The sequence below is a fragment of the Erinaceus europaeus genome, chromosome 5 (genome assembly GCF_950295315.1).
Source record: "Erinaceus europaeus chromosome 5, mEriEur2.1, whole genome shotgun sequence".
Lineage (NCBI taxonomy): Eukaryota > Metazoa > Chordata > Mammalia > Eulipotyphla > Erinaceidae > Erinaceus > Erinaceus europaeus.
The window spans coordinates 121,320,253-121,332,966 of record NC_080166.1 but is presented as its reverse complement, the minus strand read 5'-3'; the positions used below and the strand labels follow the sequence as shown (position 1 = coordinate 121,332,966).

Below are 12,714 nucleotides of genomic sequence, written 5' to 3'. Positions count from 1 at the left end.
TTTCCCCTCTTTACTAGGATGCTCCCAGCACAGATCATTGACTACTACAACCCCTCAGGACCACCGCCGCCTCCACCACCTCCCACCATCCCTTCAGCACAAACTGCTTTCGTCACTCCTCTCCAGATCCCTATGCAGCCGTCATTCCCAGCCACTGCGGGTGCCTCCTACACGGCTCCTCCTCATCCTCCCTCCACTGGGCTGGTGGTCACAGCCCCACCACCTCCAGGCCCACCTCCTCCCCCACCTGGCCCCCCTGGTGCAGGCTCTTCTGTCTCCTCCTCCCCAGTGCATGGCCCCCCAGTAGCAGAGGCAAAGCGACAAGAAGCCACACAACCACCAGTAAGCGATGCTCGTAGCGACCTTCTTGCTGCTATCCGGATGGGTGAGTGCAACAGTCTTCCTTTTAGAAAGAGATTTCTCTCTTTGCTTTCTTTTCTTTCCTCTTGATATTAAGGTTACCAATGGGACTCAGTGCTGGCACTATGAATCCACTGCTCCTGGTGACCATTTGTTTTTTTATTCTTTTTAAAATTTTTATTTGCTAGGACAGAGAAAAATAGAGAGGGGAGGGGAGACAGATACCTGCAGACCTGCTTCACCACTTGTGAAGCATTCCTCCCTGCAGGTGAGGACTAGGGGCTCAAACCTAGGTCCTTGCACATGGTGATATGTGTGCTTAATAGGGTGTGCCACGGCCTGAACCCCCAGAAGGAGACTTCTTTATGTCTCCAGCCAGTGGCAGCCTAGCCTTCCCCAAATCCCCATTGTCCAAACTAAATGGATTTTTAGAATAGAATTAAAGGAGCATTGTTTTGATTTTTTTAAAAATAGTAGGTGCATTTTTGTCAGTACAAGGAAGACAATGATAAAGAGTTGAGCATTCAAGATAAATTTACATGAGTAGAAATAATCTAAATATCCACTTGTATCATTACTCAGTATTCTACTCTAAATGAGTAAAGAGAAAAAGTAAACTCAGTTATCAACTGTTTACTTCATCTTTTTAAAAACTAGGATATGCCCTGTGCTTTTTACAATTTTTAACTTGATGTGCCAAGCCAATCGTTTTTCAGCATTTATCTGGCAGCAGAACTCTTTCGTCAGATACATGTCATACACTGAGCCCAAGAGCATGCAGCACACAGAGCGTATTGGGTCACACAGGACTAGCCGCCCCGCAGAATTCCACAGTAGACATTATACGTCACTTACTTCCAGCCTCAGGTCACAGTCTGGCTTGGTAGAGTGTTCCTAACAGACTGTGGAAATATTTGAAGAGCTTCTCACACCACAGAAAGTCACACAGTCTCCTGGCCAAGGTCTGGCTGCTTCATCTTGAAAGTGGCAAAGTTGGAAGCTGCTGCGACAATGAAGCTCGGAAGCTCCTGTCCCCTCGTGCTTGAGCACCATGATGCAATCGTGTACAGGACATGCCCTCTGCAGATTCCAGGGTGCTGTGCTGTGTATGTCCTGAGCATCACCGACAAGGTGCTTTTGTCAGGAAACAAGTCCCACAGGTCTGATGTCTTTATTGGTAGTGGATATGCCACCATGTTTCCATTACACCTGTAAACCTTATCCCATAAGAGTTGATATGTAATCTGGATCTAATCAGAAGAAAACACCTGATATACCCAAAATGGGGAATATTCTGCATTCTTCAAAACTGTGAGGTCAGCACCTGGTCTTCTCTTGTCTGACTGTGTGAATGGAGTAGTCATCCCAAGAGCCATGAAATTGAGCATGCATGAGACCTGGACTCCACTAAAACCAGCCTGAAAATGTAAAGGCCATAAAGCACAAAGATGGATGAGCTGCCTTGATTAAGGGACACTAATGAAGCATGACAGGGAATGTAATTGGATCCCACACCTGATGGAAAGCATGTTCATTTGCTGCATTAGATCTATTAGCATAATTTATAATCTAGATGGGTAGTACATCTGTATTACTCTATGCCAATAGTCTGATTTAAATCACATCTTAAAGAAATACACATAAGATATTTTAAGGAAAAAAGACATCACACAGTGTCAGTGGGTATACACATGAAAGTGGCAGAGAAAAATTGCTAAAGCAAATGTGTTCAAATATTCTCAGCTGAAGAATCTAGGTGTAGAATATATTGGAAAGTTTTCCTATTAGTCCTTCAACTGTTTTTTAGTCTGAAGTTATTTTTTTAGTTAAAAAATTAAATGTATTAGGGTCACAAAACAGCTCACTCAGTAGAGCACATACCCTGCTGTGTGTGAGGCCCTGTGCTTGATCCCTGGCACCACATCAGAGCACTATCCATAGCACTGGGGGATCTCTCCAGATGGTGGAATGTGCTATGGTGTTTCTTCTCAAAAGAAAGGAAGAAAGAAAGAAAGAAAGAAAGAAAGAAAGAAAGAAAGAAAGAAAGAAAGAAAGAAAGGAAGGAAGGGAGAGAGAGAAAGATCCTGGGTTCCCCAGTGCTCCATTAAAAAAATAATTAATTAATAAGACTATTAAATACCCCATCTTATATTTAAAAGAGGTTAGTAGGTAATTGTATTTCATTTCCAACACAGATTGTTTAAACAGGTTTCTCAGCTACTTCCCAAGTTAAGCCAAGAGCTAGGTATGTGTACAATATTGTTTTCCAAGTGTTTGGATTATAAGAAAATTTTCTGTAATGGTAGAAATGTTCCACGTTGCACTGAACTATAGTTTAGCAGTCATGAGCCACAATAACTATACCTTTAAATTGATAGATGTAGCTGTAGTCACCATATTAACCAGTGCAGTTATAGAATTTTCCTTAATGGAATTTATGTACACTAAAATAGCAAATTTTTAGTATTTCAACACATCACTATGAAAAAAAAAAAATTGTGTGTGTGTGTGGTAGGAGGGCTTGTGAAATTTTTATTTCCCAGGCTTTTCCCTCCACACATTTGCAGTTATTTTTATGTTTGGTGTTGGTAGACTAAAAAAATAAAGCAAATGTATTGGTTGGTTCTTCTTTCTCCTGGAGCAAGCAGATGGATTACATTCTGAACTATGGATTGTGTCTCTAGGAATCCAGCTGAAAAAGGTGCAGGAGCAGCGTGAGCAAGAGGCCAAGCGTGAGCCAGTGGGGAATGACGTGGCTACCATCCTGTCCCGGCGCATTGCAGTGGAATACAGCGATTCAGATGATGATTCTGAATTTGATGAAAATGACTGGTCTGACTGAGCCAGCAGGTGGTCAGCTCAGCAGGGAGACTGGCTGCCAGCCAGGAGACCATGTGTCCTGAAAATCTCTGCTGGTCTCAACACCCAAATAGTAGTATTATAATCCTGTAGTTTAGAAACTTTTTTTTGTATTGATAACGTGATAATTGCTTTTGCACATCCAAATATTCTGGGGTTTTTTTTCTTCAGTATTTACTGTGTAATACTTAAGTGCCACTAAACATAGCAAACCAAGCTACACACAAGGAAATATGCCGTTAACTATTGCGTTGTCCTGAAAACAACATTTTGCTTCCTTTTTCTTGGCCATGAAAGTATTTAGTGCAGTTTAGGTTTACTCTTATGGACCATTATAACTGCAAACTTGTTGTGTGTTTGTGAAATTGTTAGGTCTCTGCAAGATTAAAGGCTGTGCGTCAGAGTGATGTCTCCCAGTCAGTGATACTGCTCTACCTTTTTTCCTTTTTTAAATGTGTTTCAAAAGAAGTTAGTTCTAAAAAGATTTAATAAGCAAAGGCGAATCAAATGTTTCTGCTTTCAGTTTCTTGGCTTGGTAGCCTGTGTATGGATTTTAATGTTCTGCTGAATAATTTTATTTCCTCTGCACTCTTATCAAACATGAACTTGGAAGGGCCCCTTTTCAAGCAGGATTCCCTGTGTTTATTCATGAAGTAAATGCTGGGGGCGGGGGGGGGGGTTGGTGGAGTTTTGTTCTTGTTGTTATTGGTTTTGTTTGTGTGTGTGTGTGTGTGTGTGTGTGTGTGTGTGTGTGTGTGTGTGTGTGTGTGTGTGAGAAGGCTCTGGCAGCTCAGTAATCATGGGAAAGAATAATAGGGTTCTTTTCCCTCTGGGAACCTTTGGGGTGATGGTCAGGACTCTTCATGGCCTTCACAGCTCAGGCAGCAGCCAGCAGAGCAGACAGGAGGAGGCAGGGCTGCAAGGCAGAACTGGGCAGAGCCGCCAAGCATCAGCCTGGGGTGCCATGGTCTGCTCCTTTTGATTTTGTCAGGGGCCATTTCCTAACAAAGCCACTTGGCATTCATCCCATATCAGCATGTTACTGAGCTTGCTGCAGATCATAGTTCATACCACTTGGTCTGGATTTTAAAAGCTTAGACAGATACCTCCTATCCAAGGATCTTGGGCCAGATTGGGAAGCCATCATTTTTAGGGCCTCATTCCATACTGGAAGCACACACTTCCTTTTTTCTTATGATGTCGTTGGCACATGTGATTGGAAAAGCACTGCACAAACTGACCTGCCAAGACCCACAGCTATTGTAGCAGCTCACCTTCACTCACCTCGATCTCCCCTGCTCTCCTCTGGAACCTCAGGACTTGATTCCCGGGGGGAGAAGGCACACCTTTGGAATATTCATGTTGACAAGTTCTGAGGACATCAGCTGACTCCCATCTCCCATGTGTGTCCCCTGAGTGGGACCTTGTGTGGCTTGTGGGTGGCCATGCAAAGAGTCTTAAGCTGGACCTTTGAGTTTTCGTCACATCAAAGGTCAGAGAAGTGTGCACTCTGCATCCCTGTTCTAGACCTTACTCTAATTTGTCTGAGTCTTGGCAGCTATAACGGCTGTTTTGGACATGTGCCTCTTGCATTTCTGCTTCTTGGAACTAGTCACCATAATTTTATTTAATATAAAGAATGGTTATTATTGAACCTTTAAATCCATATCTTTAGTTTCTCTGTTTTTCCTTCAAGGTAGAGAATGCCTGTGTTAGGATTTTCACCACTTTTAGGCTTATTTTGTCTCTGTTACAGTATTTTTTAAGGAGCTACCTATAAATTTCTAGAGCTTAAAACTGGTTGTAGTTCTTTCTTCTTTACATACTCTTTGTTTCTACTATCTTTGTCAGGCTTTCTTTTATTTATATCTTATTACAATAAAGTTAGTGATACTTTATTAATAAATATTCATGAGCCTAGTAATTTCTATTTGTCTTCATGTAGTTGAATTCACAAGTTATTTTCAACTTGATTTTCTGACTAGTGCAAAAATTTTTGTCCTGATGTGTTATTTTAGCCTTTAAAAGAATGAAAAATTACTAAAATTCAATTTAGATTACTTTTGCGGCAGTCTTTCTCAGTTAATTTGGTTTACTTTAAAACTGAATCCAAACTTTTTCTAACATGGAAAAAAGAGTATCTCATTTTCAAAAAATACCAAAACAAATGAAAAAATATATTTGGAACCTATTTCATGTGAGTTCATCATTTTAAATGGTTATGTAATATCAGGTTATTTTTGAATTATCCACATTTTGTTTCTCCACACATATTTTAGATTATTTCTTAATAATCATTTTGGGGGGCTTAATGCTTTATAGTACAGTCACTGACATATGCATATAGTTTCACTATATACTAGGCTCCCAAAGTTTTTTTTCCGCTCCTCCCTCCTCCTCCCCCAGTATCCTTTGCTTTGGTGCAATACACCATGTTTCATGTTTCACTAACAAGCATTTTTTAAAAATCATATATTTAGACAGAGGATAGGACAATGTACTATCCATTAGTTACACAAATGATTTTCTGTTTTAAACCCCAAACCATCATATTTGGTGTACTTAGGTTTTTTTTTCTTTAGTGTATATTCTGTTAGAGAATTAACATTTTATCTCAGAATGTTATTTTTAGAATATCCAAATCTTTGCTGAGAACAAAATGACTAGGTTGTTAAAGTTTTGTAATGATTTGCAACTGAAATACATGATGCATTTTAATCCATTAAAGACTAGTGGGAATGTATCAGCCAGAGTAGTGAGTAATTTTTGTTTTATAAATCAGAAAGAGTATCTGTTATCTTGCAATATTGTCAATACTATTGTAAATTGAATTTAAAGTGGTATTAAAAAACACCTATTAAACAATTTTTATCTGTTTGTATATCTTAATATAGATTATGTACAAGTTAACATCTAAATAAAATTAGACTTTTAACCCTAAAATGCTTTGCTTATTTATGGCAATGGTGTATGTTTAAATATTGATGATGAGAGCATTTGGGATTAGTGTGAATTATAAATGAGAGTTTTTATTATTTGATGATGAGAAGATACCAGTCTCATTTCTACTTAAATTTCAGCATTATCTTTGTAACCAGGATTTGTAGAGGATTCTAGTTGCTCAGGGGAGAGTTGATATAGTTAGAAACATAAAGGCATCCTGTTGCTGCAGCTCCATGTTCAGAAGACAGAAGTGTCTCAAAAATACCCAGTCTCCATGACAATAGTGACTAATGCCCTGTGGCAGCTACTTCTCAGACAATGTTTTCATTGTCTTAAAGTTTAATGAGTTGACATTGGCTTACAATAGTAGAAAAGTTTGGATTAAAGTTTCATACCTGTATATATGTTTATACAACTCATCTCACCAATCACCCAAATTCTTACAACAGAGACCCTTCATCTGCTCCTACTCCTCCCACTCCTCAGGTAATGAGAGTTGCCACAGACTGAGTCAGTTTGGTTGTTATTATTTGGCAAGTTCATTTATTTTAGTTACATTACACATGTAAGTGAAAGTATTCTGTAGTTGTCTTTCACTCTTTATTTCACTTAATACTTTAAATTATTTGTGATCGCCAGGACTTTACTGCTCTAGGTTGGTTTTTCAGATAGAGACACCACTGCACTGAGGGCAGGGAGGGCAGGTTTTAACTTGGACCTTTAGCATGGCAAAGAAACACCATCCCAGAGAAGCAATCTTGCCAGCCCTTATACATGTGTTTTTGTGAGAAAGAGAGACACCACAGCACCTTTCAACTCTGCAAATGTGCTGGGGACTCACCCAGAAAGAAAGAATATTTATTGATGACCTTTTCTCCTAGTAGTTTTGGGTTGTGTTTTAAACATGACTAAAATGTTTTAGGGACTCTGGGTTTTATTAGATCCCTCTGAAAGGATATAGCTTTTATTTGAAGGGAAATAGCATGACTCAACTTTATGTCCTAGCTCTTCTCCTTACCTGAGAGCAGAAATTTCATAAGATGTTCCAGCTCAGCCAGGCTGCTTTGGGTCTGCCTTGCTTATGTTACCTATATTAACCAGAGATTCAGACAGTTTGACATCAACCCTGGCTTTCCTTTCTAGCATTATTCCTTATTTTCTCTCTACTCTGGTCACTGTGAGTTGATCCTCCTAGTTTCTACATTAGTGAGACTATAGTGGAATCAGTAAAGCTATGGGTTTTTGTTCAAGTTTAGCTGATCTGCTTGGCAGGAGAGAGAGAGCCTGTCCTAGGCAAACAGCCACTAAGGAACAGGAAATGCTCCCAAAGCCTTTTGCACCCAAGCATCAGCTTTCCTCTGGTGTCTTTGTTTTTAACTTCCCTCCACTACCCTCAGTGGTTCTGAAGCACATTTTTTCCAGTTTCTCAGGGTTGTCTGTGAAGAATAGGTCTGGAATAGCTTCTCCATCCCCAGAAGCCCTGTGCTGTAAATATTTGATTCAGTGTTTATTTTTGAAAATATTTTATATGTAATTCTTTTTAAAAGGCAGAGTGCTTTTTAGTACCAAACTATAACAAATGTCCAATGTCTAGGTTTTTTTTTTCTGCCAAGCAAACTCATTTTTGCAGGGACCTGGAATTAAAATGTGTGGCATCTGTACTTAAAAAAGTTGTCTCCAAGGACCTTCTGACCCTTACTCAGAATATTCCTGGTACAGGCAAAACCAGCACATAAACAAGATGGGGGTTGAAGCTACTCTAACTGCCAACCTTAACCCCAGTCTTTTAATTTTTATGTCTACCAAATAGCTGTAATGCTTTCACTGTTAGAAATTTAAATTTAGACCCATCTTGGATGGCGCGAGAAGAAATTATGTTAAGTGAGCTAAGTAAGAAAGATAAAGATGAGTATGGGATGATCCTACTCATCAACAGAAGTTAAGAAAGAAGAACAGAAAGGGATAAGAAAAGCAGGATCTGACTAAACTGAGAGTAGGGCACCAAAGTAAAAACCCTGTGGTGAGGGGGAGGGTGGACATTCGGCTTCCCGGGGTGGCAGGTGGGGTGGGGGTGGGTGGGTGTGATGGGACAGTCTTTTGGTGGTGGGAATGGTGTTTATGTACACTCCTATTAAATTGCAGTCATATAAATCACTAATTAATATGAGAGGGAAAATTGTATGTCTTGAACTTTTTAAAACACAGACTGAGTCGTCTTTTTAATACATAGGCTGAATCTTTGATATGTTGACTCTCTCAAAAGCCTAGACCAGGGAGAACAGAAGCAACCAGTGGCACAGCTATATACAAGATGCTGCGTATTATACAGCAAACCCTAACAAAGGGACCTTTCAAAGTTAACCCAGTTACCAAATAATGTGATTACAATAACTATCCATTGTCTTCTTGAACCCTAAGACAGCAGGAACCTCACATTTCCACTATGGAGCCTATATTGCCCCCAGTCCTGGAACCTTAGGGTGGGGCACACATTTCCTGCATGCTTCTCTCAATTCATATCAAATAATATTACATCCACTGATTGCAACCTAATCAATGCAATGAGTGCTACCCCAGCATGCTTCACTTCAGACTGTCGAGAGACTTCAGGTATGGAATGACAACCCTTCAGCTTCATTACTCAGGTGAGACCTTTCCTTTCATAGTATTCTCTAATTCCATTTCAGGTGGTTCAATTCCTAACAAAGTCCCAAAACCTAGATATAGATCAGGTCCCCTGAGATAGAGCATATGTTCACACGTATCCATAAACTAGGGCAAAATATATACTTGAAAGCAGAAGTACACTAAAGTTTGCAGTGAGTACCCCCCAAAACTTCATCTGCACTATTCCAACCTTCAGGTCAATGATTGTTCTTCTTTGGCTTTGTATGTTAACTCTCTTTTCAGACACCAGGTTTCAGATGCCAGCATGATACTGACCAGACTTCCCTGGACAGACAACCTAACCCCACCAATGTGTCCTGGAGCTCTGCTTCCCCAGAGCCCCTCCCTAGTAGGGAAAGAGAGAGGCAGACTGGAAGTATGGATGGACCAGTCAACGCCCATGTTCAACGGGGAAGCAATTACAGAAGCCAGACCTTCTACCTTCTGCAACCCACAATGACCCTGGGTCCATACTCCCAGAGGGATAGAGAATGGGAAAGCTATCGGGAGAGGATGGGATATAGAGATCTGGTGGTGGGAATTGTGTGGAATTGTACCCCTCCTATCCTACGGTTTTGTTAATGTGGCCTTTTTTAAATAAATAAAATTTTAAAATAATAATAATTAAAAAAAATAAATTTAAATTTAGGGAGAGTCGGGCGGCAGCACAGCGGGTTAAGTGCAGGTGGCGCAAAGCGCAATGACTGGCATAAGGATCCCAGTTCGAGCCCCCAGTTCCCTACCTGCAGGGGAGTGGCTTCACAAGTAGTGAAGCAGGTCTGCAGGTGTCTATCTTTCTCGCCCCTTCTCTGTCTTCCCTTCCTCTCTACATTTCTCTCTGTCTTATCTAACAATAATGGCATTAATGATGACAATAACAATAATAATAACAACAAGGGCAACAAAAATGGGGGAAAAATAGCCTCCAGGAGCAGTGGATTCGCAGTGCCGGCACCAAGTCCTAGCAATAACCCTAGAGGCAAAAGAAAGAAAGACAAAGAAAAAGAAAAAAATTTAAATTCAGGAATAAACCTAAACAAATTTTCTTTTCTTTTTTTCTGCCACTGGGGCCTTGGGACTGTACAACAAATCACCCATGCCTAGTGGCCTTATTTTTTTCTTTCTTTCTTTCTTTGGTATTGGTCTGCTTCTAAGACCCCTTCTGTTGCTTTGCTTGCTGCTGTGGTCTATTTACATAATCAGTTTTCATTGGTTTAATCCCCACTGGTTCTTGTGCTTTTTCCTTCTCCCCACCCCCTATCCTAAGTACTTCCTCTTCCTGACACTTCCGCCTCAGGAGATATATAAGGACAGGATTGTGATTAGAGATAGCTAGATCACACTGCATTCCCAGTAAAGATTGAACTGCGGTTCCCAGCTCAGCCATGAGTCCCTGGTCATCTCTCTCCCGCCCGCTAAGCTAGCCCGAAATTAGACACCTGCAGGACTTTCTTTACCACTTCTGAGGCTTTCCCACTGAAGGTGGGGAGCTGGGGCTAGAGCCCAAATCTTTGTGCATGGTAATATGTGCACTTAACCAGGTGTGCCATTACCTGGCCCTCTATTTACTTTTATTGTCAAGACTCATACAAAGAAATAAAAGGGTCCCATGATGTGGATGTTTACGAACCACTTCTTGATATCACTACTTCTTGAGGTTGAGAAGTGTTTCCACTGTAAGCAGCTCACTTTATGCACTAATTACATATTCTGTGAAGGCAGTACTAATGTAAGCTATGTCAGAATGTTGAGAAGACTTATAGCCTTAATCTGGAGGTGTGAGGAACTCATAATGGTATCTTGACAGGGACCAAGAGGATAAAGAGATTTGCCTTCAAAGTAGAATTTCTCCACAAAGCTGACACCTGGACCTCGGCTTGCCAAAACATAATAGCTCTGTTGTGAATATCTGCATATGTCACCTTTCAAAACCCTGCACTGCCTTCTCCCTGTATGCTTCTAGTTTTAGTAATTAGCTGTAAATACATCACTGAGCTAGTTAGAGGTGCCGAATTGATAGATGATTTGCCATACAGAAAAAAATTAAGTAAATGTGCTCTTTGAAAGTAATTTAAAATATCCCAAGTGGTACTTACCACTGGAAGTGTCAGTTAAGAGCTTTTACCATTCAGTAGAATGTACTTTGCTGCCACCACACTTGGAAATGTGTGATTTTGCACTTCCCTGGACAAGACACCATCTGGTGTGTGTGTGTATGCTGTTGGCTCCACATCTCCTTCTACCTTTTGCAACCAAGACTTAGAGATCTTGACAATCAAGTAGTTCCTTTGAGATGCCTTTTAGTAGCTCAAGGATCTGGACATTTGTTTGGTTTGCAAGTGGGAAAGTTTCCACGCCAGATGTGTTGAGGTCTCAGAAAAGTAGCAGAAGGAGGTGTTTTGGGTAGATCTCTCATCACAGCCCCCATTTTCCTATTGCCACATGTGTCCACATGTCACTCTTGCTCTTAGCCCTCCTCCACCTTAGCCCGGGCCTCTTCCTCATAGTGACCTGTGGTGCCTGGAATGCTTCATGTCCTGTCACTGCTTCCAGTGTATCCCAGCTGCCATTCCCTTCCTCCTCTTGCAGAGCTGTCACCAACTCCCTGCTGCTGTTATCCCCTGCCCTACTAGGTTCCAAGCGCACACTGGTGCTTTAGAAACATCACAGTGAACCAACTGTACTGGGACAGGGTATACATTTCATTGGGCTGAGATGTTGCTAAATACTGTCTGCTTGTTGACACTTCACTGAGTCTGAGTTTTCTCAGGGTGGCTCCCATCCCACCCACATCAGAATTATGTGGGATGCATGGCAAAATGCAAATTGCAGGCTCCAGCTCAGACTTTCTGAATCAAACCTTGATTTGGGGGTCATATAGGCCTTGGTTTTATCCAGTAACCTGCAGTAATTCTTAGGCACACTAGAGTTTGAGAAGCATCTGGGTGGCCTTGCTAGGTAGAGACCTCAGATGCCACCTGCAGTGACCCAGCTAGTGAGTGACCCAAGTTAGTGGACCCAGCTACTGAGAGGACCAGATAGACTTGGCACCAACCAGACCCCACCATGGTCCAAGGTGCACACCATTCTTTTTATTTTTTTTTTGCCTCCAGGGTTATTGCTGGGGCCTGGTGCCTGCATTACAAAACCACTGCTCCAGGTCAGTCAGTGGCACAGTATGTTAAGCGCACGTAGAGTGAAACGCAAGGACCAGTGTAAGGAATCCGTTTCAAGCCCTTGCTCCCTACCTGCAGGGGAGTCGCTTCACAGGCAGTGAAGCAGGTCTGCAGGTGTCTATCTTTCTCCCCTCCTCTCTGCCTTCCCCTCCTCTCTCCATTTCTCTGTCCTATCCAACAATGATGACATCATCATCAACAACAACAATAATAACTACAACAATAAAACAACAAGGGCAACAAAAGGGAAAATAAATAATTTTTTAAAATTTAAAAAAAGATAAAGCATCTGTGCTTATATATAGCATTAATCACTTCAAAACCACTGCTCCTGGAGGCCATTTTTTCCCCAATTCTGTTGCCCTTGTTATTGTTGTTATTATTATTGTCACTGCTGCCATTGCTGTTGGACAGGACAGAGAGAAATGGAGAGAGGAGGGGAAGACAGAGAGGGGGAGAGAAAGAGAGACACCTGCAGACCTGCTTCACTGCTTGTGAAGCAACCCCCCTGCAGGTGGGGAGCCGGGGGCTCGAACCGGGACCCTTACGTCAGTCCTTGCGCTTTGCACCAATGTGTGCTTAACCCATTGTGCCACTGCCCAGTCCCCAGTGCCCACCACTCTTATGCTTGATGAGGTGCAAGGTGGGTACCCCTAGGGCCCACAGGAGTGATCAGTATTGTACTTAGCAGGTTGGCTTTATGCTAGAT

General features: G+C 41.5%; 1 protein-coding gene across 3 annotated transcripts in view; it reads left to right on the top strand.

Moving 5' to 3' along the window:
- WASF3 (WASP family member 3) overlaps positions 1 to 6,162 on the top strand; it is a 108,644-nt gene extending 102,482 nt beyond the window's left edge. For all 3 annotated transcript variants that reach the window (XM_016190613.2, XM_007528606.3, XM_016190612.2), the window contains 3 exons: positions 18 to 385; positions 3,045 to 3,954; positions 3,999 to 6,162. In XM_016190613.2, the coding sequence (XP_016046099.1) occupies positions 18 to 385; positions 3,045 to 3,202 (526 nt within the window). In that variant the 3' untranslated portion in view covers positions 3,203 to 3,954; positions 3,999 to 6,162. The remainder of the gene's footprint in view (positions 1 to 17; positions 386 to 3,044; positions 3,955 to 3,998) is intronic.
- Positions 6,163 to 12,714: the final 6,552 nt, after the last annotated feature.